We start from the raw sequence: 25,412 nt of genomic DNA on the forward strand, positions 1-25,412 counted from the left end.
GTATTGACCCACCCCCGGGGATGGGCAGGAGGCAAGGCCTGGGCAGAGAATTCCAGTGGGGAGCTGTTCCAGCCACGTCCCTCGAAGGCCGGCTTGCAGGACCGCAGTTGTGTGCTGAGGGTCAGTCAAGCCAGTCTGCCACTGTCTAGTCGTGTGACCTGGAACAAGCCACCCCCTGGAGCCTCAGCTTCCTTGTCTGTCCCACGGAGAAGGCCTAAGCTGAGCCGGGGATGGTGAGCAATCAATGAGCTCATCGGACCAGCAAGCTCTGCATGGGGCCGGCCTGGGAAGGGCACCCCGGAGGCAGAGCCTTGGGGCCAGGAGCCCCACAGGCCTGGGCCAGGGTGCAGATGCCTGAGGCCATCCCCTTCTGGGTGACCTACCTTCCCCCCACCAGGAGTCCCCAAAACACAATAAACCGAGCTTTATATGCTCACTTCCCAGTTGCACACCTCCGGGGAGCAGGTGCCTGGGAGACCACGGTATAAGATGGTGGCTGCGAGGTCCCATCCCCTAGGCTTGAGCCTCAAGGCTCTGACCACACAAAGTGGGAAAGAATCTAGGATCCTAAGATACTCAGGTGAGAGCGGCTGGATGTCTTCCTGCAGATACACGGGGGTGGGAGTGTACAAAGCCCCCCCCCCCCACCTTGGTAAACAAGATGCCGGAGCTAGGAGTTCCAGGCGGTTTCGCAAGCTGCCCACACACCCCCGGCTGGCGGGCCAGCCCCTTGGGACAGTCGGCAGAGGCTTGCCCAAAGAGTCGGTCAGGGACCCAGAGATGGGGACAGAGGGAAGCCCCAGGTTGGGCCCAGAGCTAAGCCCGGGCCGGGAAGCGGGGCACAGCTCGAGCTCTGCCTTCGAATCACACTAGTTTCTCGGGACCTGTGCCCACATCCCCGGCAGCCCAGCCCCAGGGCGCTGCCGGCCCCCACTCCCAGCGCTCCCACGGCCGCTCCTCAACCGCCCCGACCGCCCTGGATCCGGCTCCCCCTCCCCCACGGCTCTCCGGGCGCTAACCTCATGTGACCCCCGCGAACATCTCCGGGATCGCCCATCCGCCCCCACCCGCCCGACTCCGCCCACACCCACCCTGCCCCACTTCCTGGGCTGCTCCTCCTCCGCCCCCGGGCCTGTAACCCGACCCGCCCACCTCCTCCGGCGCCCGCACCGTACCTGCCCGGCCGGCCCCTCCCCGCCCCTCCGGGCCGCTTCCCTCCGGCCGCGCCGCGCCCCTCCCCCCGGCCGGACCGCGGCCGCCCGCTCCTCCCCTCCCCCTCCGCCTCCCCGGGCGCCGCCTCGCTCTCCTCCTCCGGCCTGCGGCTGCCCCGGCCCGGCCTCGCGCCCCCGGCCGGGCCGAGGGGAGCGGCCTGGGCCCGGCCCCGCGCCCCCGAGCCCGCGGCCCGGCCTGGGCTGGGCGCGAGGCCGCCGGCTCCCCGCCCTCGCCGGCCCGGGCAGCGCGCAGGCTGCGGGCGGCTCCCGCTCCGCGCGGGGACCCCGGCCCTCCCGCCCGGCCCCGACGCCCTCGCGCCGCCCCGGCCGGCCGAGGCCGCCTCACCTGCGCCGTGGCCGCGCTCCGGGGGCTCCCGGCGGGCTCCGCAGCGGCGGCTGGGGCCGGGCCTGGGCCCGGGGCGCGCCCCCCTGCGCCGGGGCCTCGGCCTCCGCCTCCGCGGCCTCCGGGGCCTCCGCCTCAGCAGCAGCGGCAGCCGCGGCGGCCATTCATTGTGGGCCAGGCCGCCTCAGCCGAGCGCCGAGCGAGCGCAAGCCGCGCCACCGCCGCAGCCCGGCCGGGGAGGAGCGCGCGGCCCCGCCCCGCCCCCAAGGCGAGGCCAGCCGAGTGCCGAGCGCGCCCCTGCTTCCGTCTCCGGCGCCTGCCTCCCGCCCCTCGGGGGCCCCGCCAGCACCTCGGCTCTGCCGGGTGGTTCGAATCCCGACCCCGCCACCTTCTAGTCCCGCGACCGTGGGCAAGTCGCTCTGCCTTTCGGGAGCTTTAGTTTCCTGTGAAACAGAAACAATAGTGACTTCTGTTTATTGTGCCGGGCACTGTTTCAGGCTCTTTGTGGGAACTATCTTCTTTAAACTTCACAGTAACATTTTCAGATAGAAATTATTACACACACACACACACTTTCTAGAAAGGGAGGCACAAAGAGATGAGGAGACCTGCTCGAAATCACACAGCAAGTAAGTGTGGCGGGTGCCAGGATTCAAAGCAGGGCTTTAAGAAGCGACAACAAAAGTGAACGCTTTTATGATGCTTACGCGATCCCAGATTCCGTAGGAAGCGTTTAACCTGCAAGAACTCGTTTAAAACCCACCACAACTCAACAAAGAACGTTAAAATGTTCTGCCCATTTTGCAAGGAGAGAAACTTTGCAGAGAGAGGGTTAAGAACAGGTAACAAGGCGAACTGGGACCGGAGCCCAGGCGGTCCAGACAGCTACGCTCTCTCTCCCGCCCCGGTTCGAACCTACCCAGAGTTTGCAATGTGAGAAGGGCTGCTTTGCACTGTTTGCAGGCATTCTGCCATTTACCTTGTTCTCCCTAGGAAGCCAGGATTCTCATTTACCAGGTAAGTGAGGCCCAGAGAGTTTAAGTAACTTGCCAAGAGCATGTGATAGGACCAGAATGCAAACTCAGTAAATCTTACTTCAGAGCCTGAGATTTCTGCAGGGTGCCCTGAAATAATGCGTTTATAGCAGGGAGGAGACGACCAATAGGTGTTGGATTTCTCCGCTTACCGGCCTTTTCCGATCCTCACCTTCCTCATCCGTAAAATGGGGCTAGTACGTGACCCTTCTCAGGAGAGCAGCTGTGATTTGAGGCCACCCGCCCAACACGTTCAGCGCTTTCCGTGCATTTTGATCCCGGCCGCCCATTGTAGGCAGCATCATCGATTGGCTAGATCCTGTCACGTGATCTCCCCCGTGCCAACATGGCGGCGCCCAAGACTTAATCCGGGAAACGTGCATCCAGATTAATTCGGTTCTCCCGGAGGTGCCGCGAGAGAAGGTGAGGAGGGTTTGGGAGGCGAGGGGAGGGATCCGGACCGGGGGTGAGTCCTCTCAAGGGCTTCCTGGGCCGGTCCGCTGAAGACGGAGGGTGGTGTCAGTTTACCCAGCCCACGGGGTCTCCTTAGCCTCTGACGTGTAGGCCACCGGCCCGGGAACGCAGCTCTCTGATTCTCTCCCTATGCCCTCCCCCGCCCCCCGAACCAGGCTTAGCGGGCAGAGGCGCCGCGGATGTCCCGTACAAGGATCGTTCTGTGGCTAAGCCTGACTCTCCGCTCCGCCCGAATTCTCTGTAGAGCCCAGTTTATGGACGGGCAGCCCCAAACGCCGCCCGGTTCAGCCGCGATGGAGAACGGCACCGGGCCCTGCGGAGAAGAGCGCCCACCTGAAGCTCAGGAGACGATGGTCACCGAGGGGACAGCCAAGATCGCCTTCCCCAGCGCCAACGAAGTCTTCTACAATCCAGTGCAGGAGTTCAACCGGGACCTGACGTGAGCAGGGGTCCAGGGTCAGCTTGGCAGAGGGCAGTGGGCCCTTGAGGATGAGGGGGTGTGAGCTTCACCTTCCGTCTCCCGCAGGTGTGCTGTGATCACCGAGTTTGCTCGCATTCAGCTTGGGGCTAAAGGAATCCAGAGTGAGTGAAGGCCCGGGCTCCTGGTGGGCGTGGGAGGTCCAAACTGAGCTCTCTTCCTGCCCCGCCCCCTCTGCCTGAAAGTCCGGAAGGGCTCCAGCCGCACAGCAGGCCCTGAGCTCTTCTTCAGCCTTTCCCCAGGGACTTTGGGGAATTTTTTCTTCCATGCATTTTCTGTAGTGGGAGGTTTCTCAGAGGGAGCTTGCATATCCCCTGACTCGTGTTTCTCGGTGGCTGCAGTCAAGGTGCCAGGTGAGAAGGACATGCAAAAGGTGGTCGTGGACTTGTCGGAGCAAGAGGAGGACAAGGCTGAGCTAAAAGAGGGTGCAAAGCTGGCCCCAGGAGACCACCCTCGAACAGCCGCTGTGGGGGAGATCTGTGAGGTGGGGCCTGGGCACAGGAGGTGGCAGCCCTGGGGTCCAGTGGCTGATGGAGAAAGGAAGGCTCCTGGAGGGGGAGAGCTGTAGGAGGTGGGTGGTCGGGGCTCCTTGGGGCCCAGGAGACGATGGAGGTACTGAGGTGAGTGGCGTTCCCTGCTTACTCCAATAGGAAGGCCTTCGAATCCTGGAGGGCCTGGCAGCCTCGGGCCTCCGTTCCATTCGCTTTGCCCGAGAGGTCCCTGGGCTCCGATGCGTGGTTGCCAACGATGCCTCTGCCCGAGCCGTGGATCTCATGCACCGCAATGTGCAGCTCAACGATGTGGCCCACCTGGTACAGCCCAGCCAGGCAGACGCCCGGTAGGTTGGCGGCAGCAGAGCCTAGTGGCCGGAAGGTGGCCTCTGGAGCAAGGCTGCCTGGGGTCATATCCTAGCTCTGTCCTATTCTTGCTCTGTGACCTTGGTAGAGTGCCTTAGCCTCTCTGAGCCCTGTTTCCTTGTCTGTGAAATGAGGACAGTGGTTTTATGGGAGTGCTGTACGGATTAAATGAGAGAGAATACTTGCATAGCCCGTGCTTGGTGCCAGAAATCAGTACTGTTAGGGTTTCCATTTTAGATTTCACTTCTTATACTTCTTTTATTCATTCAAATGAACCTGCATATATCCAGTGTCCACTGTCTGCCAGGCACTGTTCTCAGTGCCAGGAAGGCATCAGTAAACAATACACACAAAACCCCTAACTTTGTGAAGTTCACGTTCTAATGCAGGCGACAGCAAACTGCAGCCCGTGAGGCCTGAAGCCTGCTTTTTGATGGCCCACCATCTAAGAATGTTTTTCACCTTTTAAAGTTTTTTTTTTTTTTTTTAAGATTGGCACCTGAGCTAACAACTGTTGCCAATCTTTTTTTCCAATTGCTTTTTCTCCCCAAAGCCGCCCAGTACATAGTTGTATATTTTAGTTGTGGGTCCTTCTAGTTGTGGCATGTGGGACGCTGCCTCAACATGGCCTGATGAGCGGTGTCATGTCCACACCCAGAATCCGAAGTGGCGAAACCATGGGCCACCGAAGTAGAGTGCGCGAACTTAACCACTCGGCCACGAGTGGCCTTTTAAAGTTTTAAAAAAAGAAAGATATGTGGTAAGGGCCATACTTGGCCCACAAAGCTTGAAATTAAAATATTCATTGTCTGACCTTTTACAGAAAACAAGTAAATAAATATTTGCACTCCTGACCATATTAAGATGTAATAGGAGCTCAGACCATAACAGACAATAACGGTAATCAGTAAATTATGTACAAATGAGAGGTGAGAAGTGCTCTGGGAGAAAACTGAGGGTGCAGGGGGTGGAGGAGGCGGCGAGGGGGGTCACGGTTTTAAATACTGAGGTCCCAGCAGGCTGCATTGAGAAGGCCGAGTTCACATTCGTCACCCTGAAAGGAACAACCGTGGTGTCAGGTCCGCGGAGTGGTTCGGAAGGTTGTGTGATCGGATGAGTGACTACGTCTCTAAACTGCTGGAAACAGTGTCAGGATATGTGTGCTCCCTTGGTGCTGGCTGCGGTTACTGTTATCATTAGAGATGGATAGACTGAGCCCGAGGAGGAAGAGGCATCCAGTTAGTCAATGCCCAGGCCAGGAGCTACACTGGCAGCCACCCCCGCGGCCAGGCCATAGATGTCACCCTGCATGAGCAAACGTGTGTCGGGGACAGAGCAGGTCTCTGGTGCGGGGGCTGAGGACCTGGCCCTCTTGCTCCCAGGATGCTGATGTACCAGCACCAGAGGGTGTCGGATCGGTTCGATGTCATTGACCTGGACCCCTATGGCAGCCCTGCCCCCTTCCTGGATTCGGCTGTGCAGGCTGTGAGTGAAGGAGGTGAGGTCGGGCTGGTCCAGGGGGCTGGAGCGGGGCGCGGGGTGTGCGGAGGGTCCTCACTGCCCAGCCTCTCCCCACGCAGGGCTGCTGTGCGTGACCTGCACGGACATGGCCGTGCTGGCGGGGAACAGTGGGGAAACGTGCTACAGCAAGTACGGGGCCATGGCCGTCAAGAGCCGGGCCTGCCACGAGATGGTGAGGGCCCCAGCACCCCTCCCACCCCAGACCTGCTCAGCTTCCTCCGGGCAGCCAGGGCCAGCCCCCTCCCACGCTGGTGGCATAAGCACACCTCCAACTGGCAGCGTTCCTGAGCCTGGGATGCTGGTCGTGGTCATTGGGGGCAGTGGCTTTGCCCAGGCTAGGAGCAGGCAGTCACATTATTCCCTCTAGTGTTCCCTATTATAACAACTTTTGAAAGAAAAATTTTTTTTTTTAAGATCGGCACCTGAGCTAACAACTGTTGCCAATGTTTTTTTTTTTCCTGCTTTATCTCCCCAAATCCCCCTGGCATATAGTTGTATATCTTAGTTGCACGTCCTTCTAGTTGTGGCATGTGGGACGCTGCCTCAATGTGGCCTGATGAGCGGTGCCATGTCCGCGCTCAGGACCTGAACCGGCGAAACCCTGGGCCACTGAAGCGGAACATGCAGACTTAACCACTTGGCCACGGGGTCGGCCCCTCAAAATTTTTAAGCCAGTCTGTCCAGGTCTGGGTTCAAGTCCTAGCTTTGCTGGTGGCTTTGGGCAAGTGACTTCACCTTTCCGGACCTCAGTTTTTGCATCTGTGAAATAGGTGGGATGATGGCTCAGACTCCATTGGGTTGCCGTGGGGATTCAAGAGGGCAGGGGCTGGCTACATCGAGGGGCCAGGAAAGGAGGCAGTCTCCGTCCTTGTTGCTGAGGGCCCCGTCATCAGGTCAGCCTGAGAAACGGCCCTGGGCGAGGAGGAGGCCCCAGTGGTTCTGCAGCTCCCAGGGCCCCCACTTCCTGTCCACTAAGCCCGTGAGGGCCCAGAACATAGGTCTCCTGGCCACGTCGCAAGCACGGGGCACCCTGATGATGCTCATCGGAGGGAGTTCAGTTTACTGGGCCTGTGCAATCCTTTGTCATTCCGTGGCCCCAGCAGGGCCATAGAAACAGAGATGACTATAATTCTGCAGCTGAGAGAACTGACGCTCTCTCCTGCCGAGGGTCTGGTGGCCAGGACACTCGGGGCCGTCCAGGCACAGCTCCGGGCTGGGGGAGGCAGCAGTGGGGGCAGGGCTGACAGCTGACGGCCGCCCCGCCCAGGCCCTGAGGATCGTCCTGCACAGCCTGGACCTCCGAGCCAACTGCTACCAGCGTTTTGTGGTGCCGGTGCTCAGCGTCAGCGCTGACTTCTACGTGCGTGTGTTTGTCCGTGTCTTCACTGGCCAGGCCAAGGTCAAGGCCTCAGCCAGGTTGGCCTGGGCTGGGGTGGGGATGCTCGATTGAGGGAGGCAGCAGGGCCTTGCCTGGGGGCACGGGTGGGGGCATAGTCTTGCCTTGGGGAAATGGGGATCCTACAGGGGACCGAGTTGGCCTGAGGGTGGTGACCACGCGGGGCATCTGCGGCCATGCCGTCCCTCTGCAGCAAGCAGGCGCTGGTATTCCAGTGTGTGGGCTGCGGGGCCTTCCACCTCCAGCACCTCAGCAAAGCGTCGGGAGCCCCTGGCGGCCGGTGAGCCCGAGTGAGCCCGGGAGGGAGGTGAAAGGGGCGCCCAGGGTCGGCACCTCCTAACCACCCCTCTCCACACAGGGTCAAGTTCTCTGCAGCCTGTGGGCCCCCCGTGGGCCCCGAGTGTGAGCACTGCGGGCAGCGGCATCAGGTGGGGCTGGGCCAGGGGAGGCGAGGGGGTTGCCCCGGTCCTGGCAGGCTCGGTCCCTGCTCACCTGGCCCATGTGTCTGCAGCTCAGCGGCCCGCTGTGGGCAGAGCCCATTCACGACCTGGACTTCGTGGGCCGTGTCCTGGCAGCTGTGAGCGCCAGCCCTGGCCGCTTCCGCACTTCGGAGCGCATCCGCGGGGTCCTGAGCGTTATCACCGAGGTGGGGGCTGGGCCAGGGAGGGGAGGGGGCTCTGCCTGTGCCCAGCCATCCTTCCTCCGTCCACCCCATGCCCATCCCGTGCCCCGGCAGGAGCTCCCGGACGTGCCTCTCTACTACACGCTGGACCAGCTGAGCAGCACCATCCACTGCAACACGCCCAGCCTGCTGCAGCTGCGGTGAGGCTGCCGGGCGCCCCGGGCCAGCTCAGGCCCTCAGACCAGAGCCTCCTGGGAAACAGAGATCAAACGCAAGCTGGGTGGAGGGCTGCTCGTGCACAGGCCCAGAACAGAGCTCCGAGGCCCTGAGCCCCGGCTGGGGGACAGTCATAGGATTCTGATTGGCTGGCATCACTCGGACCACCTAGTCACTGTGAGATGTACAGCCACTCTGGTCTAGGAAACACGGCTCACACCCACACAGGTCAGCACCAGCTTCGGGGTCCAACCTCCCCTTCACGGCCCCTCTCGGTTCCCCAGGTCGGCCCTCCTCCACGCTGGCTTCCGGGTCTCGCTCTCTCATGCCTGTAAGAACGCCGTGAAGACAGACGCCCCCTCCTCGGCCATCTGGGACATCATGCGCTGCTGGGTGAGGGCGGGCCCAACCGGATGGAAACAGCAGGACGTGGGATGGTTGGGGCCCAGCATCTCCTGATCTCTGACCTTTGCCTCCCAGGAGAAGGAGAATCCGGTGAAACGAGAGCGGCTGTCGGAGACCAGCCCGGCATTCCGCATTCTCGGTGTGGAGCCCAGGTACGGCCGGGACATGGATGTGGCTGCACACAGGTGTGGGACACAGACAGTTCCCCACGCAGACGCATGCTCATCTTCAAGTGAAATCTAGAATCCACCCACTTCTCCCCCTTCCCTCCTGCCCCCACCCTGGCCCCGCCCCATCACAGCTCACCTGGACCAGTACAGTCACTTCCACCTGGTCCCCCAGCTCCCACCCTCACCCCCACAGCAGCCAGAGGGCCCCTGTGAGCACCTGAGTCACATCCTGACCCTCCTCTGTTCAGAACCCTCCCTGGCTCCCAGCTCACTCAGTAGAAACCAGGTTTCTACCTGTAGGCCCTGCACCATCTCCCTGTCACCTTCCTGCCCTCATTAATGCCCACTCTCTCCCTGCCTCGCTCACTCAGATTCACCAGGCACAGCCCCACCTCAGGGCCTTTGCACTGGCTGTTCCCTCCACCTGGAGTGCAAGTCCCTGGGTACCCCCCATGGCTGGTCCCTCACCTCCTTCACGTTTCCTTGACTGCCCTGTCTTGCTTCCCCATTCTCTTCTCCTTCACCCTGCTGTGTTTTTCCCAAAACTCTCACCTCATGCACTGACACAGTATAGCCAGTTGGTTTCTGATTTGCCCCGTCGCTCGTCTGTCTCGTGCGGTAGAATGACAGCTCCACCAGCAGCAGGTGTGAGGCACACGGTACACCGTGGATCAGCGTTTATTAAGTGAAGGAAGGTATCCTGACACGGGCACACACAGGCTTCTGAGGGCACCTGGAGCTGCAGCGAGGTGGCCGGGCCGTGGGCGGGCCGTGCATGCCTGCATGGCGGCTGCCCCTCAGCCCCCACCCCCCCTTCCCCAGGCTGCAGGCCAACTTCACCATCCGGGATGATGCCAACCCCAGCTCTCGCCAGCGAGGACTCAGGCGCTTCCAGGCCAACCCTGAGGCCAACTGGGGTCCCCGGCCCCGTGCCCGGCCAGGGTGAGCCAGAGTGTGCTGGGGGTGGGGCTTGGCTGGGGCAGGGGTGCAAAGGCCGGGTGGGGTCCCAGCTGCTCATCTCCTCGCACAGGGGCAAGGCGGCAGGCAAAGCTATGGAGGAGAGACGCAAGCTGTTCCAGAATAAGCGAAAGGAGCTGGCTGAGGACCCGGACCAGCGGGCTGCCCGGCTCAAGACATTTCCTTGCAAGCGGTTCAGGGAGGTGAGACCCCCCCACACACACACACTGCTGTATCCCTGGGACCCCCCCTCTCCCTCCCACAATAGAGCAGGGCCAAGGGGCAGGCAGGGCTGGGAGAGAACTCTCCATCGAGGGAAGGAACCCAGAGGAAGCTGCTGAGCTCTGGGCCAGAGTTCACACCCACTGTCCTCCCACTAGGGCACCTGTGAACGGGGGGACCAGTGCTGCTACTCCCACAGCACCCTGACACCCAAGGCTACCGCTGAAGCCGCCCCCACCGACTGTCCACAGACCCCCAACCAGAGCCCCCCTGGGCCTGGGGCCGCCGCTGGTCCAGGCGTGGACTGAACCAATAAAGTGATGTCACCTTCCCCTGACTGTCATTTGTCTGAGTGGGGAGGCTGCCTGTGGTTTGTCTGTCCATCTGTCCAGTGCACGTCTGGGGTCTGTTCCTCTGTCCATCTGTTCTAACTCCCTTGGGAGCCCTGCATCTGGGGGCTTGTCTGTCCCTGCCTGACTGCGTTTCTGTCTGGGCTGTTCAGTCTGTATGGTGGGCGGGAGCCGAGCATCCGCCTGCCCGACGCTCTGTCCCTTGGCAGCAGGACGCGCCTGCCATTGTCGAGGCGGCCACGGGGCGGCAGCCGTGCGCTCGCGCCCGCAGGGCCTCCGGCCGCCCCCGGGCCCTGTCGGCGCGCTCCCAGGCGCAGGCGCGCGCAGGCGGGTGCCCCAGCCACCGAGCCCTCACGGGGCCTCGCGCCGCCGCCTCGCCGCCTGGTTTCTCTGGCTCAGCCCCCCTCCCCCGGGGGCTGCGGTGGCGGAAGCCGGACCGGAACCAGGCGCCTTGTGCATCCGCTCCAGGCCAGGTGCTTCCTGCCCTGCGGCCCATCGGGCGTGCACACTGGGGCACCCGGCGGTCTGCTGCATCCCCTCGTCCCAGGGCAGGGGTGAGCCACGGAGAGGCCGGGGGCGAGTCCCCACGCCGCCACGTGGCGGCTGTGGGACCCCCGCAAGCATCCTTGCTGCATCCCCTTCTGTAAAATGAACCTCATCCCAGAACCCACTTCGTAGGGACATCAGAGTTAACTCATGTGCTTAGAGCATGTTCTCGCTTCCTGGGGGCTGTGGCAGCCCCCAGGCACCCGGCACAGACAGCATACCTGAGCCAGGCGGAGCAGGCAGGGCGACGAGCAGCCTTATTCTACCGAGCTGCACCAGGCGCCCCCCTTGTGAGGCTCCAGCAGGGTCTTGGCTTCACAGCCGCTCCAGGAGGTTTACCCAACACCCTTTATCACTGTGCACTGGCCATGAGGGCCAGGGACCACTGACTTCGGGCTATGCGACCCTGTGACCTGGAGGCCCAGGATGGTGGGGACATGTTGGGGGAGGCTGTTGGAAGGTTCTGGAGCCCTAGGAAATCTGGCCCAGTTGTGGCACTTCCTCTTGCCCTCCTGGGCTTGGAGAGGTGGTGTGGATAGTGCCCTGGGGGCCCAGGACACCTGCCCAGGTTGGACCCCCAAGGCCAGACTCAGCTGCCCTCTCGCTGGTGTCCCCCTCTGGGGTGGGGGTGGCAGGAAGGCCGGGAGGGGCTCTGTGAAAAGAGGAACCAGGCAGGGTGAGGAGAGGAGGGGAGGGCGGGTCACGGGGCCCCAGCAGGGCCGGAAAGGGTTCTCCACCCGCTCTGGCAGGACACTCGGGCAGGGGGTGTTCAAAGCCAGAGGCCAGGCCGGAGCGACACAGGAGGCCCCATCTTCCCTGCCTCGGTTTCCCCTCTGCACGCATCCGGGCACCTCCCAGCTGCACACTGAGGCCAGGGTCCTTGAGTGCCTGTGGGACGGAAGGTGAGGCCCTGAGGGTTGACGGCCAGGTCCTGCCCGAGCTGGCGGGGGGCGGGGCATGAGGCCCAAGCTCAGAGATCCCCGCCTGCCCGTTTCCTCCGGGGTCAGCCCGGCTCCTTATCAGGCGCGGCCAGGCTGGCCAGGCCCTTATCTGCCCTGGCCCAGCATCCTCTGGTGCGGCTGGGGGTGAGGGGAGGAAACCGGGCCTCTGGGGGGCGGGGAGAGGGCGGGCCAGCCGGAGCAGCTCACTCTCCCTTGAGGGACCCACACCGCCGCCGAGGCCCTTGGGAGCCCGGGAAGAGGCGCGGCCCGAAGCGGCTGCTGGATGGGACGGCTGCTCCCAGCAGCCCAGAGCACAGAGGCCAGCCGGGCAGCGGCTGTGAGGCTTGGCCTGAGGCCACAACCGCATCCTGGCCCTGACCTACAGAGCCAGGGCCCTCACCAGGCAGCAGGACCAGCGCCGGGGTAAGAGGGGAGCCGGCCTGAAGGTGGGGGATCGCGGGACCGCCTGCGTTCATTCATCGGTTCGTTCATTCATTCATTCATTCATTCATCAGGGGGACCCACTAAGTGAGAGGCCAGGCCAGCGTCCCTAGGCCTGGCTAGGGAAGAAGGGGTAGAGGGGCCAGGAGTCCAGACGCTGCCGGGACACTCCAGGCCACGGGGCCAAGAGTGAACAGGGACGATGCTGATGGGGAGTATGGAGGGTTGGGGGACACTGGGGCCAGAGGGAGGACCGGGACATGACTGTACTGGGCAGTGGGGTCAGTGTTTCGGGATCCTAGGGTCAGAACTGGGGTCATAGTGTCAGCACTGGGGTCCCAAGATTGGTAAGGGGGACATTTTCAGTGTGTGAGGGTCACTGGAGTGATTACGGATTTCCAGGGTCTGACATGGAGGCAATGGGAAGAGCTAGGGGTCCTAGCTGAGGGCCACATGGGCAGCCTGGTGGGGAGGAGTCAGTGAAGGGTCAGAGTCGATCATGGAGGGATGCCAAGGTCCCATGGTGTCCATGAGAGGTCTCGGGATCAGATCGGAAGGCCACAGGGTCATCCTGGGGTCACAAGGTCTGTCATGGCTGCCCTGCCTTGCCCCTCCCTCCAGCACCCAGGTGAGAAGGGATTCTGGGAGAAGGGACATTTGCTCAGTGGCCGAGTGACTGAGGCCCTGCTGGGTCACACTCAGCTCAGAGACGGCACTGCCAAGCTCGGCACTGCCCAGCGCCTCAGTAGGCAGCTTCTGCCCTTGCGTTGGGCCCCTCCTGTGTCCTGGCGGGTTCTGGGCCCCACTGCCCCACCTGCATTTGCCAGCTGAATCACCATCCCTCCACTGTCCCTCCCACTTTGAGAGCTCTCCTGTGCTAAGGGGGGTGTGTGGCATCTGATGCCTCCTTTCCCCCCACAGGTGAGTGCCCCCTCGGGGTCCATGTGCCCACCGCAGGCCCAGGCAGAGGTGGGCCCCACCATGACTGAGAAGGCTGAGATGGTGTGTGCCCCGAGCCCAACGCCTGCCCCGCCCCCCAAGCCTGCCTCGCCTGGGTCCCCGAAGGTGGAGGAGGTGGGCCGCCGAGGCTGCTCCCCGCCCAGGCTGCCCCCTGGCGTGCCAGTGATCAGCCTGGGCCACACCAGGCCCCCAGGGGCGGCCATGGCCACCACGGAGCTGAGTGCCCTGCGGCCCCCGCTGCTGCCACTCTCCACCCTGGGAGCTGCCCCACCCCCTCTGGCCCTGCATTACCACCCTCACCCCTTCCTCAACAGGTCAGTGGGGACCTGGGGCCTGGGGGGGAAGCCGGGCCAGGGTCCTTGCCCACAGGCGTTAGTGACCCACAACCCCTTACAGCCTCTACATTGGGCCGGCAGGACCCTTCGGCATCTTCCCCAGCAGCCGGCTGAAGCGGAGACCAAGCCACTGTGAGCTGGAGCTGCCTGAGGGTGAGTGTGGGGCCATGTGTGCACGGCCGTCTCCGCCGGGGCCCACGTCTGTCCCATACCTGGGGAGAGGGGTTGCTGGCGCACACAGACGTCCACACGGGACAGCCCACACAGGTGCTCAGTGTTGCAAAACCACAGACCCGTGGCTGGTCCCACACAACCGCAGCCACCAAAGAAGCCACAAGGAATCATGGCAAAACACGGCGTGGCATGGAGGCCACAAAATGACAGCTCCACTTGAACACATAGCCCCACAGGAAACAGCCACAGGACAACAACCTCTCAAGAGACAGCCACACAAGAGGCAGCCACGGGACCACAACCACACAGGAGGCAGCCACACAACCACAGCCACTTAGGACGGTGGCCTCACCAGAGTCAGCCACAGAACCACAGCCACGCACGACACAGCCACAGGACCACAACTGCATGGTAATGATCACACACGACCACAGACATTTAGATGCACCAGGAGGTCACACGGCCACCCGACACACAGAGAGGACCACAATCACAACACGAGAGCACACCCAGCCACAAACAGGGGGCATGCTCAATGAGGACCACGGGGACAGCCCCCCAGACTGGCAGCCACAGGAAACACAGCCCTAGGGAATCTCAACCAGTGGCATAAAGGTGGCGACAGGCAGAGGGACAGAAGGCCACAGAGCCTGCAGCCTGGGCCTGTGATGGTCCTGGTCTAGAGGGCTGGGGGGTGGGTGGGTGGCTGTAACTGGCAGGGGACCTCCACGTGGATCCTCCACGTGGATCCCTTGGGTGGAGAAAGCCCTAGCCGGACGCCTGTGCTGAAGTCCCCACGAGGGCGTCGGGTGCCCCCTGGGCCTGGGCGCCAATCCTGCCCCTCCTGTCCGCAGGGCACCAGCCCCAGAAGGTGGCCCGGCGCGTGTTCACCAACAGCCGCGAGCGCTGGCGGCAGCAGAACGTGAACGGCGCCTTCGCTGAGCTCAGGAAGCTGCTGCCCACCCACCCGCCCGACCGGAAGCTGAGCAAGAACGAGGTGCTCCGCCTCGCCATGAAATACATCGGCTTCCTGGTGCGGCTGCTGCGCGACCAGGCGGCCGCTCTGGCCGCCGGCCCCGCCCCGCCCGCGCCCCGCAAGCGGCTGGCGCCCCGGGGCTCGGACGAAGGTGCGCGCTGTGGGCCCCCCCGCAGGGCCGAGGCGGTGGCCCGCCCGCAGCCCGCGCATCCCGCCGGGCCCGATGGCAGCCCCCATGGGGCGTCCCGGCCCATCAAGACGGAACAAGCGGCCGTGAGCCCGGAGGTACGATGACCTCCGCGGGGTCGCCTCTGAGCCGGGGGGCGCTAGGAACTCAGCCCGGGGCCGTCGAGGAAAGGGGCGGCCGACGAGCTGCGCCCGCTCTCCGCGAACTCCCCCGGAGAGAGGCCAGTGAGGACGTCCCCAACAGGGGAAAGGGCCACCGTCGCCCCCAGGTGCCCTGCAGACCCTTTCATCATCCACCACCCGCTGGAAGTGGCCTTGCCCCGCGTCCCCCTCCCTGGGGCGAGGTCCGGGAAGCAACATGGCAGAGCGGTCATCGGACCCAAGTGGTGCCTCTTTTTTCCGGGTTGGGGTCACCGAGAGAAGTCGGGGGGGTGGCCGGGGGCCTTCGCCCTTGTCACAGGCGCCCCCTCCGGGAGACTCAGGGAAAGACGCTCCTCGACGGCGTGGGAGAAGAGAGGCGCAGCCCCGACGCGGGGCGCCCACGCCCCGACCCCGACCCCGACCCGGTCCCGCACGCACGGCCGCGCAGCGAAGGCTCAGGCGCTCTTGCTTTTGTTTTTCTTTATTTCTTTATTTCACATACACATTAGCCATTCAATGGAGAAGCCGGAGAGAGTCAGGCAAAGATGGTATAACAGAAGCGCAGTGACGGGGGCGGGGAGGGGCGGGGCGGAGAGGGGACAGACGGGCTGGCTGCCTACTTGCATTCCGCTAGGACACTGAAAACCCAGAAAACAAAACAGACAGTAAACTACCCTTGTTTCTTATGTATCTCAGTGCAGAGACGGGGGGGGGGGGGGGCGGAGGGCAGAGAGGGGGAGACCAGGCTGAAGGCGGAGGAGCGGAGGGACAGGGACGCTAAGGGGGAAGCACACCAAATCCATTAGTACTATATATAGAGATACTCGTATATACTGCGTTTCTTAGCCTAAGAAGAAACTTGTTTGACGGGACGGGCGGCCTTTGCGGTCCGCGATGCTGGTGCTGGTCGGGCGCACGGATCTCCCGGGAGGGGCCGAAGCGGGGGTGGCCCAGGCTGGCTTGCGGGGGAAAGGGGGGGCGCCCCAAGGGTGTGTAGGGGGGGAGCAGAGGCGGGGCTGGGGTGCCCCTCGGGCTCTCGATTGGGGGACGAAAGTTCTCGTAACTTTATTGCTCCTTTATTTTCTCTCGTGTGGGGGGGTCCGTTCAGCACGGTCGGGGTGGGGAAGTGGTGGGTCGTCTGAGCCACCCGGCCCCTCTGGGACCCAGAGCGCGGCGTCCGCTCCGCCAGCACGGGGGTGAGAACAAGGCACTAGGTCGGCCGGCCAGCGCGGGGGCGGGTGTGTAAGGCAGTCGCGGGGGCGGGGGGCTGTGTGCGGGGCCGTGTGCGTGCGTGCGTGCGGGCGCGGGCCTGGGCGCATCGACCTGGCAGCTTGGCTGGTCCTGTCCTGGAGCGTCGAGCCTGCCCCGTGCTCCCCGGAGGGTGACGGGGGTGGGGTGGGGTGGAGTGGAGTCGGGTGGGGTGGGGTGAGGGGGGAGTGATGTCGAGTCGGGGCGCCGGGGGAAGCGGGGGAGGAAACTACCAACTTGCCGAGCGCGCTCCTGATAATGCTGGTGAGGGTCAAGTTGGCGTCTGGCTCAAAGAAGGGCGCTCGGGGCGGAGGGGGAGGGCGGGAGGGGACGTTTGTTCGTTGGCATTGACCTCTGCGGGGGAGGGGCTGGGGACCCCCCGCCGCGCCCCCGTGCCCGGACGGGGATGGGCGAGGAGGGGGCGCTGGGCCCCGGGGAGGGGGCGCCCGGGGAGACCCGCGGCCAGAGCAGCCCAGCCGCCGGGCGCACGCCGCGGTCCCGTTCCGTTAAGCTCAACAAAGAAGGGATATGCGTGTTCCTAACAAGTGCAGGGTATTTAACTGATTCATAAACTTATGTATAATAGTTTGTGGGTTTTTTAAAACGTACTTTATAATGTAAGAAGCACCAGGGTTTTTATGTTGAATTATCTTAAAAATAATTTTCTCTCGTCCTTTTCCTTTTTGATCTAGTGTTGGTTTTTTCTTTTAAACGTCGAGGTGTTTTTTTTAACTCTAAAATGTGAACGTTTCCTTCAGCCCTCCCACCGAAACCGAGAACGAACGACGAAACAAATAAAAACCCCAGATCATCCTCGTCAACGCAGGAAAACGACTTAAAAAAAAAAAAAGAAAACGAACAAAAAAAAAAAAAGGAAAAAACACTCAGCTTTCGTTATCCCCGCGCAGGGCGGGGCAGGCCCGGTTCTTTTAGCGTCCCCAGAGCCGCGAGGACATTACAACAAAAATAGAATTTTTTTCTTAACAATCTCTTAACATACAAAGATAGGAAAACTCTCTGATGCATTGCACTTGGTTCAATGAAAAAAAAAAAGTTCATTTCCCCCATATATATTTTTTGTGGGTTTTTTTTTTCTCTTCTAACAAGTCCCCACATCTCCTGTCGCCCTCGTCGCCCCTCGCCTGCCCCTCACAACGACCCCTGGGGAAGGAGGGCCCCCGCCCCCGCCGCCCGGCAGCCCGCCGGCGCGCCCCCGCCCCGGCCCAGCTGGCCTGCAGCTTCCGACCTCGCCCGGGCGGGCGCCCCGCAGCGCCCGCGGCCCGATTGTCTTAGAGGGAAGAGGCGCGTGCGGCCGGCAGGGGGTCCCTTCCGCCCCCTTCTCAGCTCTGACCCTGTTTAGCCAACCAAACTGAAAAATCATTGCACTTTGACCGCGCGTCACGCCCGGCCCACCCGGCCCCCCCCCCCCCGCCCCCGCCCTACTCCCCACGTCCCCCCCCCCAGGCTCCCCCGGGATCCCCTGTCCCCTGCTTCTCAGTCCCGGTCCTCCCCGAGGGTGGCACGCGGATGGGGGAGGGGCTCCACTCACCTTCCAACAAAAGCCACCCCTGGGGCCAGCCACCTTGTGGCTTCCAGCTGGGGAGGAGGCGCCACTCACTGGCCCCTGCTGTCCCAGGTAAGGGCCCTCGTCCCCTCCCAGCCTGCTCCTGCCCCTCCTTCCCTCCTCCCCCCAGGCCTGTTGGGGCCACAGCCTCACAAACCAGATTCACAATAAATAAAGCCCAGAACCCACCCCTACGGTGCAATGTTGGGTTGACTGACTTTCAGAGGATCCTGACCTGTGCTTTGTGTTTTCATACAGTTAAGAGAGAGACGGAGAGAGAGACAGAGAAAGAGAGAGGCACAAGGACTGGAGAAGGGGGCCAAGGATGGAGATGCAGGGAGGAGGGAGTAAGGCACAGAAAGACAAGCCAGAGGGGCCAAGTCACACCCTGGAGGGGCCGGGCGTGCTCCTGCTCCCCTCCCTCCCAGGGGCTTCTGAAGACCCTCTGGACAGGCCCCCAACCCTCCCTTAGGGGAGGAGGGGTCTGCTGTGTGTGGGGGGGAGCTACTTCCTGTGGTGCGTTGCCAAATTGTTCCCAAGTTGCTCAAATGAAGGAGTTCTCAACTGCAACAGCAAGAGACCCAAACAATGAATGCCCCACCCCTAAATAAAGAGTAAAGACTTGACAGCTGAAATCCAGAGAGAAGTGGCCCCGGCAGGCGGGCAGGGTGGTGGGGAAAGTGGGGGCGGGGGACAGAGAAAGCTCCGAAACACTTTTGAAAAAGGAAGACCCCCAACACCCTCCAAAGGAACTGAAAGTGGGTGAGCAGGACGCCTACCTAGCGCAGGTGGCAGCTGAGCTGACGGCAGCAGCAGCTGCCTCATCCTCCTCGCTTGGCTCCGGGCTCCCCTTTCTGCTCCACTCTCCGGCCCGGCCACAGCAGGGCTGTCTGCGTGAGGGGCAGGGGCACGCCCGATGGGGCAGAGCGAGGGCACCTGCATGCAGGAGTGGGGTACGAGGGGGCCTGGGGCCCGCCTCTCCCGCGCTCATGGCGTGGCAGGAGGGCGACCTTCCCGGCCTGCCAGTGGAGAGAGGGAAGAGGGGTCTGTCCCAGGCTGGGACGGGCCATTGGGAGCATTCGACTTATTCCTATGGACTGTACAGAGGGGTCTGGGGCCCCGGGAACTGCCCCTGTGGCTCAGGGTGGCATGGCGGGACACCCTCCTTTCCGGGAGCACAAAACTAGCTCCAGGGGATGCCCCTGCCCACCCAGGGGACTTCTAGCCCGAGGGTGGGGCGGGGGCACGTGGAGGCCACCCTGCCTGCCAGTCCAGAGCAGCTGAGGAAGAAACCAGAGGCCAGGCAGAGAGGGAGCGAGGGGTGGAGTCTGGAGGGGAGAACCCTCTGGATCTGGATCTGCACCCCATCACCCATACGAGCTGCTCCTCCGAGCTCCCCAGTGAAGCTCCGGCCCTGGCTGAGGGGGGGGGCTCCCCTAGGAAGGGTGAGGGTGGGGGACAGGCCCCTTCGGAACGTGCTGGCTGCTTGGTTTGGGGATTCCGTTCCTTCCCCAGAAGGCTGGGAGGGGATGGGGAGGAAGGCAGGTCTGCCGCCTCCTTCTTTCTTTCTGTCCTCAACTTGACAGAGTCTGTTTGCGTGTTTCTTTCTGCTTGGCTGCTGGTGCACAGCTCCACCCAGGCCTCTTTCTGAGGGCTCTCCGAGAGCTGGGTTGCTTCTGGGGGCCTGCAGGGCTCCCCGGGCTGGAGGAGAGAAGGGCTGAGTGGCTGACGACATCTAATTTTTGCTTTTCGGTGGGGCTGGGCTGGGCTGGGCTGGGCTGGGGGATTTTTCCACGTCTCAAAATTTCTTCTCCCCCCGTTTGAGGAACCTCTTCTTTTCAATTTGTCATTTCTTTTGTTGATCTTATCAGAGGAACCAGGACTGAAATGGGACAAAAAGAGAGGCGATGTTGAACACGGGAGGGGCAGCTCCCTTCGCTCCCACCTGCCCTGGGACAGCAGGCCGCCTGCCCGAGGCCCCAGGAGGGCCCAGCTCCAGGGATGCCCCATGCAGAGGCACATGCCCATTCTGTCCGGCCCTCCTATGGGACTCCTGCCCCCAGCGCTAGAGTCCAGCTGGCCTTCTCCAGGGCACTGTGCCCAGCGGGTGGGACCCCTGTGGCTGGTGCTGGCACAGGCATAGACCTGGGATCTGGCCCATGTCTCCAATTGTTTAGGTTTTTGTGTGGGTCCTGGGGGGTGGGGAGGATGCCAGGCTGCAGCTTTTGTCCCCAGAGGAGTTTGGAGAGTGGGGTGGGGGTGATCCAGCTCCTTGCTGAGATTTCTTTCTGTCTCTTTGGATTAAAAGCAGAAATTCCTGTCTGTACACCCCAGCCAAGGTCCCACAAGCTGAAAGGCTGGGGAGGGGGACACACCACATGGCTTCAGTCCCCAGCAGTGCCAGGCCGGGGGGAGGGGCCGGGGGGCCCGCTGTGTCGGATCCTCTACCCTCAGGGCACCAGGCACTGGGGAGGGCCTGAAGCTCCCTGGGGCTGGCGTCCGGTCCCCCAGGGTGCCAGTAGGGGGCGCTGCCTTCCCACAAACAGGCCTCGGCCACCGCTCAGCACAAACAGCCAGGGTGGACCCCCAGGACTGGGCTGCCTGGCAACGCCCTCCACCAGAGGCTCTGGCCCCACCCCGTGGTCCAGGGGCAGCAGTGGGGGGACGAGGGGGATCCTCTGTGCTCTACAGTGCCTGGGTACACCTGGTGGTACCCTTGGGGGCAAAATGGGGGTCCCTCAAAATGCATCTCAGGGCCTCTCCTAGGCTCTGGGTCACAGACTCAGACCTGCAGGGGCCGAGCAGAGCCAACTACAGAGCATGCGCTGGCTACTGACTCATTCTGCCCTCCCTCCAACTGCAAGAAGCCAGGGGAAGAGAGGGCGGCTGACCTGCCTGAGGCCACGCGGCCCGTAGGGCCAGGCCGGGCCTCCACTGCAGGGGCCAGTTGAGAGTCGATGCTCCCGGGGAGGGAGGGTCTGTGGTGGCCAGAAGGCCTGCCCCCAGCCTTGGGCCTCATCCCATGTTGGGATGAGGGACTGGGCATTTAGATCAGCCAGCATTTCTAAAGAAGCCAAAGTCCAAACAGAATTCCATGTGAAAATTTCCAATATTCAAAACCCTTGGTTTGGTCACACAGATCGTGCCTGCAGGCTGGACCTGCCCCTCAAAGCTTGGGTTTGGTACTGTGGGCTGTCATCCACCGGGAGATGGAATCATCGCGTTTCAGAGTCAGAAAGGGCCTTGGAGATCATCTAGAACTTTCTGAGACAATGGATGTGTCCTCCATTTGTGCTGTCTCATGTGGCAGCTGGAGCCACACGTGGCTGCCAGGCTTCTGAACGTGGCTAGTGTGACCAAAGAACTAACCCTTCCTCCAGAGAGTTCTTCACTTTAAGTCTGAGCAGCCACCTGGGGCCAGTGGCTACCGCGCTGCAGGGTGCAGAGGGAGGGCCTCTGGAACCGAGGGCAGGGTTGCTGCAGTGCCGAGGGCGCAGCGGCTTGCTGGGCCGGCAGAGGCTGACCTCCCCGCCCCTGCTGGACAGCAGCGTGCAGCCTGCCCGCTGTGGCCGGAGTCTGGGAGCACCCGCCCAAGTGCGATCCCATCGACTCCCAGAGGCCAACCACAGGCTCCCGGAGGCCGACCGGAGGCTCCCGGAGGCCTGGCAAAGGGTGGGGGGAACCGGGCCTGAGGCCCCAGAGTGGGGGCTGGGTCAGCAGCCACCTCCGGGGCTTCCCGTCCAGGCCCGAGGAGGTGGGGAGCTGCCTGGGGGAGACCCCCAAGCCCCGTCCCTGGGGGCTCAGGCCTCGGCGCTTTCTGGGACCCCCTTCCCAAGGGGAGACTACGCTGGGAGACTTACACCACTGCTCTGGCCGCTTGAAGCTGCCCAGTCCCTGGGAGGGAGAGGAGGACGCCCGGGAGGCCACTCCAGGCCTGGAGTCAGGGAGACAGGCGGCTCTAGCGCGGTTCCCCGGCACCTCCCCTGGGTCCCAGGGTGGGGGACCTGCTGCCAAGCACGGAGTGGCTTTTTCTGCTCACTCCTCCCTGCTTCCTGAGCCAGGTCCAAAATTGATTAAAACTAAGTAAAAAGCGCTGCCCAGGGAATGACAAAATTGCTAAAATTCTCTTTTCTTCCCTCATTCTATTGTTCTGTCTCCATCTGGTGCTCCAGAGATCAGCTAAAGTCACTGGTTACTGTGGAAACCGCCCCCCACTGTACCCCCTGCGCCCGCTGCAGCCGCCCGCCTGCCCCCAGGCCCGAAGGCTCCCAGCTCAGCTGGGCGGGCTCCGGTCCCCCACCCTACCCCCCAAACACACCTGCCCACTCTGAGTGGGAGGGCGGGCAGAGGCCCGGGCTCCTTGTGGGACAAGGGGGAGAAAAACTGTTTCCCAAACTTGCCTCAAACTCAGACTTGGCCCCAAAGCGCAAGCAAAGTGAGCAGAGAAAGTGCAGAAGGGAAGCACATGGAGGGGAGACGGGGTGAGCGGGGAGGGCTCGTGGCAGTGTCCCGGCGAGGTGAGCGAGCAGGGGGCACAATCAGAGCTGCTCCGGCAGCGGCAGCGGCCGGCCCGGAGGCAGGAGGGAGGCGGGCGGGTGCAATGGAGCCCTGCAGCCTGGTGCCAGCCCAGAGCCGGGAGGGGAGGCGGCCTGCGTCCCCTCCTCTGGCACCCCCTCCCGCCCTCTGCCAGCAGGGCTCTCTCGGCCTCCCTGGCACAGAACGGAGGGGGCTGGCTCCAGCCCCTGCTCCAAGCCATTGTTTTTCTTCTCAACACCCCCAAGTTCAAGTTCATCTGGGTGTTACATCATGTCTGGTTGCTCCTGGAAACCAGACGGGTCAGACGTGACTCTGGGGAAAGGGGGTGGGAAGCTGGAGGGGGCTGACGTTCTCCTCCCCTCCCCTCCTTGCCACTAGGGAGCTCTGAAGTTTGAAGTTTGACAAAGTTTTTTGGCTTTTTTTTTTTTTTTTTTTTTTTGAGGGAGGGAAAGGAAAAGGGAAAAAAAACAAAACCTCAAACCACACACACAAAACTTCCATCCACCAACTTTCTCTGGACTTAGGCCTCAGAGCAGAGAGGGAGCAGGAGCTGAAGAGGTGGCCCCAGCCCAGAGGGCTCAGGTGGATTTCCGGGGGCTGAGGGAGCCTCCAGGGCCCTGGGCTTACAGGGAAGTGTTTTTGTAAAATGTGCAAAAGAGGAAGATATTTGCATGTGCTTCTCAGAGAAAGCCTACACTGTAAAGGCTGCCTTTGCCCTGCCCCGGAGGGAACTCCTCCCTGCACCCTGGGGCCCTGGGCTCTGCAGGCTATTCTCAGCCTCCTGGGGACAGGCACAGGGAGGAGGGGGCCTGGTCCAGGGGCCTCCAGCGGAGGGGTGGGGGAGCTGTTTCCTTGTGAGACCTGGGGGTGGATGGGAGCAGGACTGGGGGCTCCAGCAGCCTGGCCTCCCCTCTAATAGGATTCATGGGGACTTGGGGGAGGGGCCTCCAGGTGGCAACGGGCCCTGCCCTACCGTTGGTGCCAGAGTCCCTGGGCACGTGGCCCAGCAGGCCGGCTCTGTCCCTCCTCCGCCCCTCGCCCGGCCCACCCAAAGCCAGGGAAGAAGGGAGGGCTGGGGGCCAGGGCTTCCAGCCTGAAGCAGGAGGAGAGCAACGAGGCAGCCGCTGTCCTCCTGACGGCCCGGGCTTCCCTCTCTGCTGCACCGAGCCTGGCCCAGAGCGCCTCTAGCCTGGGTCCTTGGCCGCCTTCCCCAGGGCCAGGCTGTCAGAGCTAATTATCCAATTAGCTGATTAGCCAGGGGGCCTGGGGGCTGCCTGGGGAGACAGGCTCAGCTGGGCGTGCAAAAGCCGGGGCCTTCCAGCCCTGCCCGGCCCTGCTCCAGGACTGGCCCTGAGGACCTCTTCTCTGCCCCAGGACGCCCCGCCCTGCCTGCTCAGCCACCTGCCCTTGGTGGGCGGGGCCTCCTACCTGAGACTGCTGTGGGATGTTCAGAAAGTTGCCGTCCCGGGGTCCGATGCTGACAAACCGGTTGGCAGAGGAGGCGCCTGTCGTTGCGAATGCTGTGGGGGGCAGAGGAGAGAGGGGGAGACCCTGTGAGACCTGGGGGCCCTGCCAGGCACTGCCCTTCGGGGCTGCTGAGAGAGGGAGAGACTGGGTTAGACCACGTTGCCCAGGCTGAGGCTGGCCGTGGGCAGGACAGGCCGGAGGGACCCCTCGTCCTCTCACTAACCCGGCACTCTGCCTCAGCTGATGTCCTCTTTCACGGCTGGGGTGAGGGAGGGGCCCTGGAGGCTTCGGCTGAGGTCCCATGGACCCAGTTCTGTCCCCTAACCAGGTACTGGGCAGGGCGGGGGAAACCCTCATCCTGAAGCTCCCAGAGTAGGCCTTTGCTTTCCCACTGGCCCCCTCAGGTCTGGAGAACAGGGCCCGGGAAGGGCCCTGGCGGACTGGCCCCACCCAACTTGGGGAAGGCTGTCTCAGCCATGCCACCGCTCCAACCAGGGCGGCTAGTTGGGTGCTACCCCACTGGCCACCCTGGGCAGTCCCAAGGACTGGGCCAGCAGCTTGGGGAACTTGAAGAGGCCCAATGGAGGGCTGAGCAGGGGACGGAGTCAGAAAGGGGCTAGGGGCTGGCTGCCGTCTTGGGTCCAGGGTGGCAAGGCTCGGGCCCAGCAGGCATTCCCCTCCTCTGATGGCTGCACCAGGTCCTGTGGTCCCCAAAGCCCGAGATGAGCCAAGGCAGAGAGGAGGAGGAGGCCTGAGGACCTGGCAGTGGCAGAGCCACAGGGCTTGGATGCCTGGGGGAAGCTGTTCTGGGGCCTGAGGGGGCAAATGGGTCACACACCCCTGAGCTCTTCCTGGCCTGTCCAGCTGGAGCACTATGGGAGGGAATGAGCCTGCCCCGCCCCCCAGGAGGGAGGATGCCCCCAGAGGGAATGAGGAATGTCACAAGCTGCCCAGGAGGCCCCCACGCCGCCCTGCACCAGATACACCCCATGGGCCCTGTGCTCACCAGATTCTGTCTAGAATACCCCCCACCCCGCCACACTGTAGCCTGGTCTCCCCCTCCCCCACCCTGCCCACCTCCCATGACCATGACCATGACTTGTTTTATGGTAAATGCAGATGGGAAGATGACATGAAGAGGATGGAAAGGGGAAAATAACTCAAACCATGAGAAAGAAGGTGGGACAGAGAGCGCGAGACGAGAGAAGTGGTGAGATGGGCCGCCCCTCCCACCGCTGCCCGGAAGTCCTGGCCTGCGGCCTGCAGCCCCCAGAGTACCCGCAGCTCTGCCCGCCACCCCGCCAACGGCAGACCGCCCGCCCGCTCTCCGCCTCTCCTGCCCTTCACGTCGGGTCTACCTCGGGCCTCTCAACTCAGATTTTTCTCTTCCCTTTGACAAAATTTGTCACTGGTTTAAAAAAAAAAAAAAAGAGAGAGAAAGAGAAAGAGATGAAGTAAGCCGAGGCCCAGAGCCCTCCCTTGTCCTTGGAACATCCAACCTGGGGAAGGAATTGAGAGGGGGGAAGGGGTGGGAGGAAAAAAAAAAGAGGAACAACGAGAAACCAAATGTGAGACTGAAGGGGAGGGGTCAGGGGCCAGCCTGCTGCCCCTCCAGAGGCCCCAGGGCCCCAGAATGGAGGT

The 25,412-nt window shown here is 62.8% G+C and overlaps 4 protein-coding genes across 29 annotated transcripts in view; 2 read left to right on the forward strand and 2 right to left on the reverse strand.

The window, feature by feature from the left end:
- NACC1 (nucleus accumbens associated 1) overlaps positions 1-2,901 on the reverse strand; it is an 18,920-nt gene extending 16,019 nt beyond the window's left edge. Inside the window, exon 1 of one of the 5 annotated variants that reach the window (XR_011541441.1) lies at positions 1,558-1,692. The gene's annotated coding sequence lies outside the window, so the exon portion shown is untranslated. Of the gene's footprint in view, positions 1-1,019; positions 1,077-1,557; positions 1,738-2,740 lie in introns of those variants that run through there. The other 4 variants (XM_070625318.1, XM_070625317.1, XM_070625320.1 and 1 more) reach the window with 4 other exon arrangements.
- On the forward strand, positions 2,768-10,237 carry TRMT1 (tRNA methyltransferase 1). Of its 2 annotated transcripts, none has more exons than XM_070625316.1 (17): positions 2,768-3,011; positions 3,307-3,501; positions 3,589-3,644; positions 3,882-4,024; positions 4,191-4,378; positions 5,780-5,895; positions 5,978-6,090; positions 7,186-7,334; positions 7,508-7,594; positions 7,673-7,742; positions 7,826-7,960; positions 8,051-8,136; positions 8,437-8,545; positions 8,633-8,709; positions 9,550-9,669; positions 9,758-9,887; positions 10,065-10,237. In XM_070625316.1, exons 2-17 carry the CDS (start codon positions 3,317-3,319, stop codon positions 10,212-10,214), a joined length of 1,914 nt encoding a protein of 637 aa, XP_070481417.1. In that variant the 5' UTR covers positions 2,768-3,011; positions 3,307-3,316; the 3' UTR covers positions 10,215-10,237. The 2 variants fall into 2 exon arrangements, with proteins under 2 accessions (XP_070481417.1, XP_070481416.1); XM_070625315.1 differs by having other exon boundaries at positions 2,896-3,011; positions 3,218-3,501.
- A 1,314-nt stretch (positions 10,238-11,551) lies between these two features.
- Positions 11,552-25,021, forward strand: LYL1 (LYL1 basic helix-loop-helix family member). Of its 5 annotated transcripts, none has more exons than XM_070625345.1 (5): positions 11,552-11,704; positions 11,962-12,166; positions 13,106-13,458; positions 13,541-13,632; positions 14,508-15,193. In XM_070625345.1, exons 3-5 carry the CDS (start codon positions 13,127-13,129, stop codon positions 14,921-14,923), a joined length of 840 nt encoding a protein of 279 aa, XP_070481446.1. In that variant the 5' UTR covers positions 11,552-11,704; positions 11,962-12,166; positions 13,106-13,126; the 3' UTR covers positions 14,924-15,193. The 5 variants fall into 5 exon arrangements, with proteins under 5 accessions (XP_070481446.1, XP_070481444.1, XP_070481447.1 ...); XM_070625343.1 differs by lacking the exon at positions 11,962-12,166 and adding an exon at positions 24,891-25,020 and having other exon boundaries at positions 11,570-11,704; positions 14,508-14,914; XM_070625342.1 differs by lacking the exon at positions 11,552-11,704 and adding an exon at positions 24,891-25,018 and having other exon boundaries at positions 11,949-12,166; positions 14,508-14,914.
- Positions 17,996-25,412, reverse strand: part of NFIX (nuclear factor I X) — a 90,929-nt gene continuing 83,512 nt past the window's right edge. For all 17 annotated transcript variants that reach the window (XM_070625338.1, XM_070625332.1, XM_070625328.1 and 14 more), the window contains 2 exons: positions 23,733-23,824; positions 17,996-19,650 (listed from right to left, as the gene is read on the reverse strand). In XM_070625338.1, coding sequence (XP_070481439.1) covers positions 19,636-19,650; positions 23,733-23,824 — 107 coding nt within the window. In that variant the 3' untranslated portion in view covers positions 17,996-19,635. The remainder of the gene's footprint in view (positions 19,651-23,732; positions 23,825-25,412) is intronic.

Source organism: Equus przewalskii, chromosome 6 (genome assembly GCF_037783145.1).
Source record: "Equus przewalskii isolate Varuska chromosome 6, EquPr2, whole genome shotgun sequence".
Classification (NCBI taxonomy): domain Eukaryota; kingdom Metazoa; phylum Chordata; class Mammalia; order Perissodactyla; family Equidae; genus Equus; species Equus przewalskii.

Coding starts and splice junctions, on each gene's coding strand:
- LYL1 (XM_070625343.1), top strand. CDS start 13,127: ATGTGCCCACCGCAGGCCCAGGCAGAGGTGGGCCCCACCATGACTGAG. Junction 13,459..13,540: donor CCTCACCCCTTCCTCAACAG/GTCAGTGGGGAC, acceptor AACCCCTTACAG/CCTCTACATTGGGCCGGCAG. Junction 13,633..14,507: donor TGAGCTGGAGCTGCCTGAGG/GTGAGTGTGGGG, acceptor TCCTGTCCGCAG/GGCACCAGCCCCAGAAGGTG.
- TRMT1 (XM_070625315.1), top strand. CDS start 3,242: ATGTCCCGTACAAGGATCGTTCTGTGGCTAAGCCTGACTCTCCGCTCC. Junction 3,502..3,588: donor GAGTTCAACCGGGACCTGAC/GTGAGCAGGGGT, acceptor CGTCTCCCGCAG/GTGTGCTGTGATCACCGAGT. Junction 8,710..9,549: donor ATTCTCGGTGTGGAGCCCAG/GTACGGCCGGGA, acceptor CCCCTTCCCCAG/GCTGCAGGCCAACTTCACCA.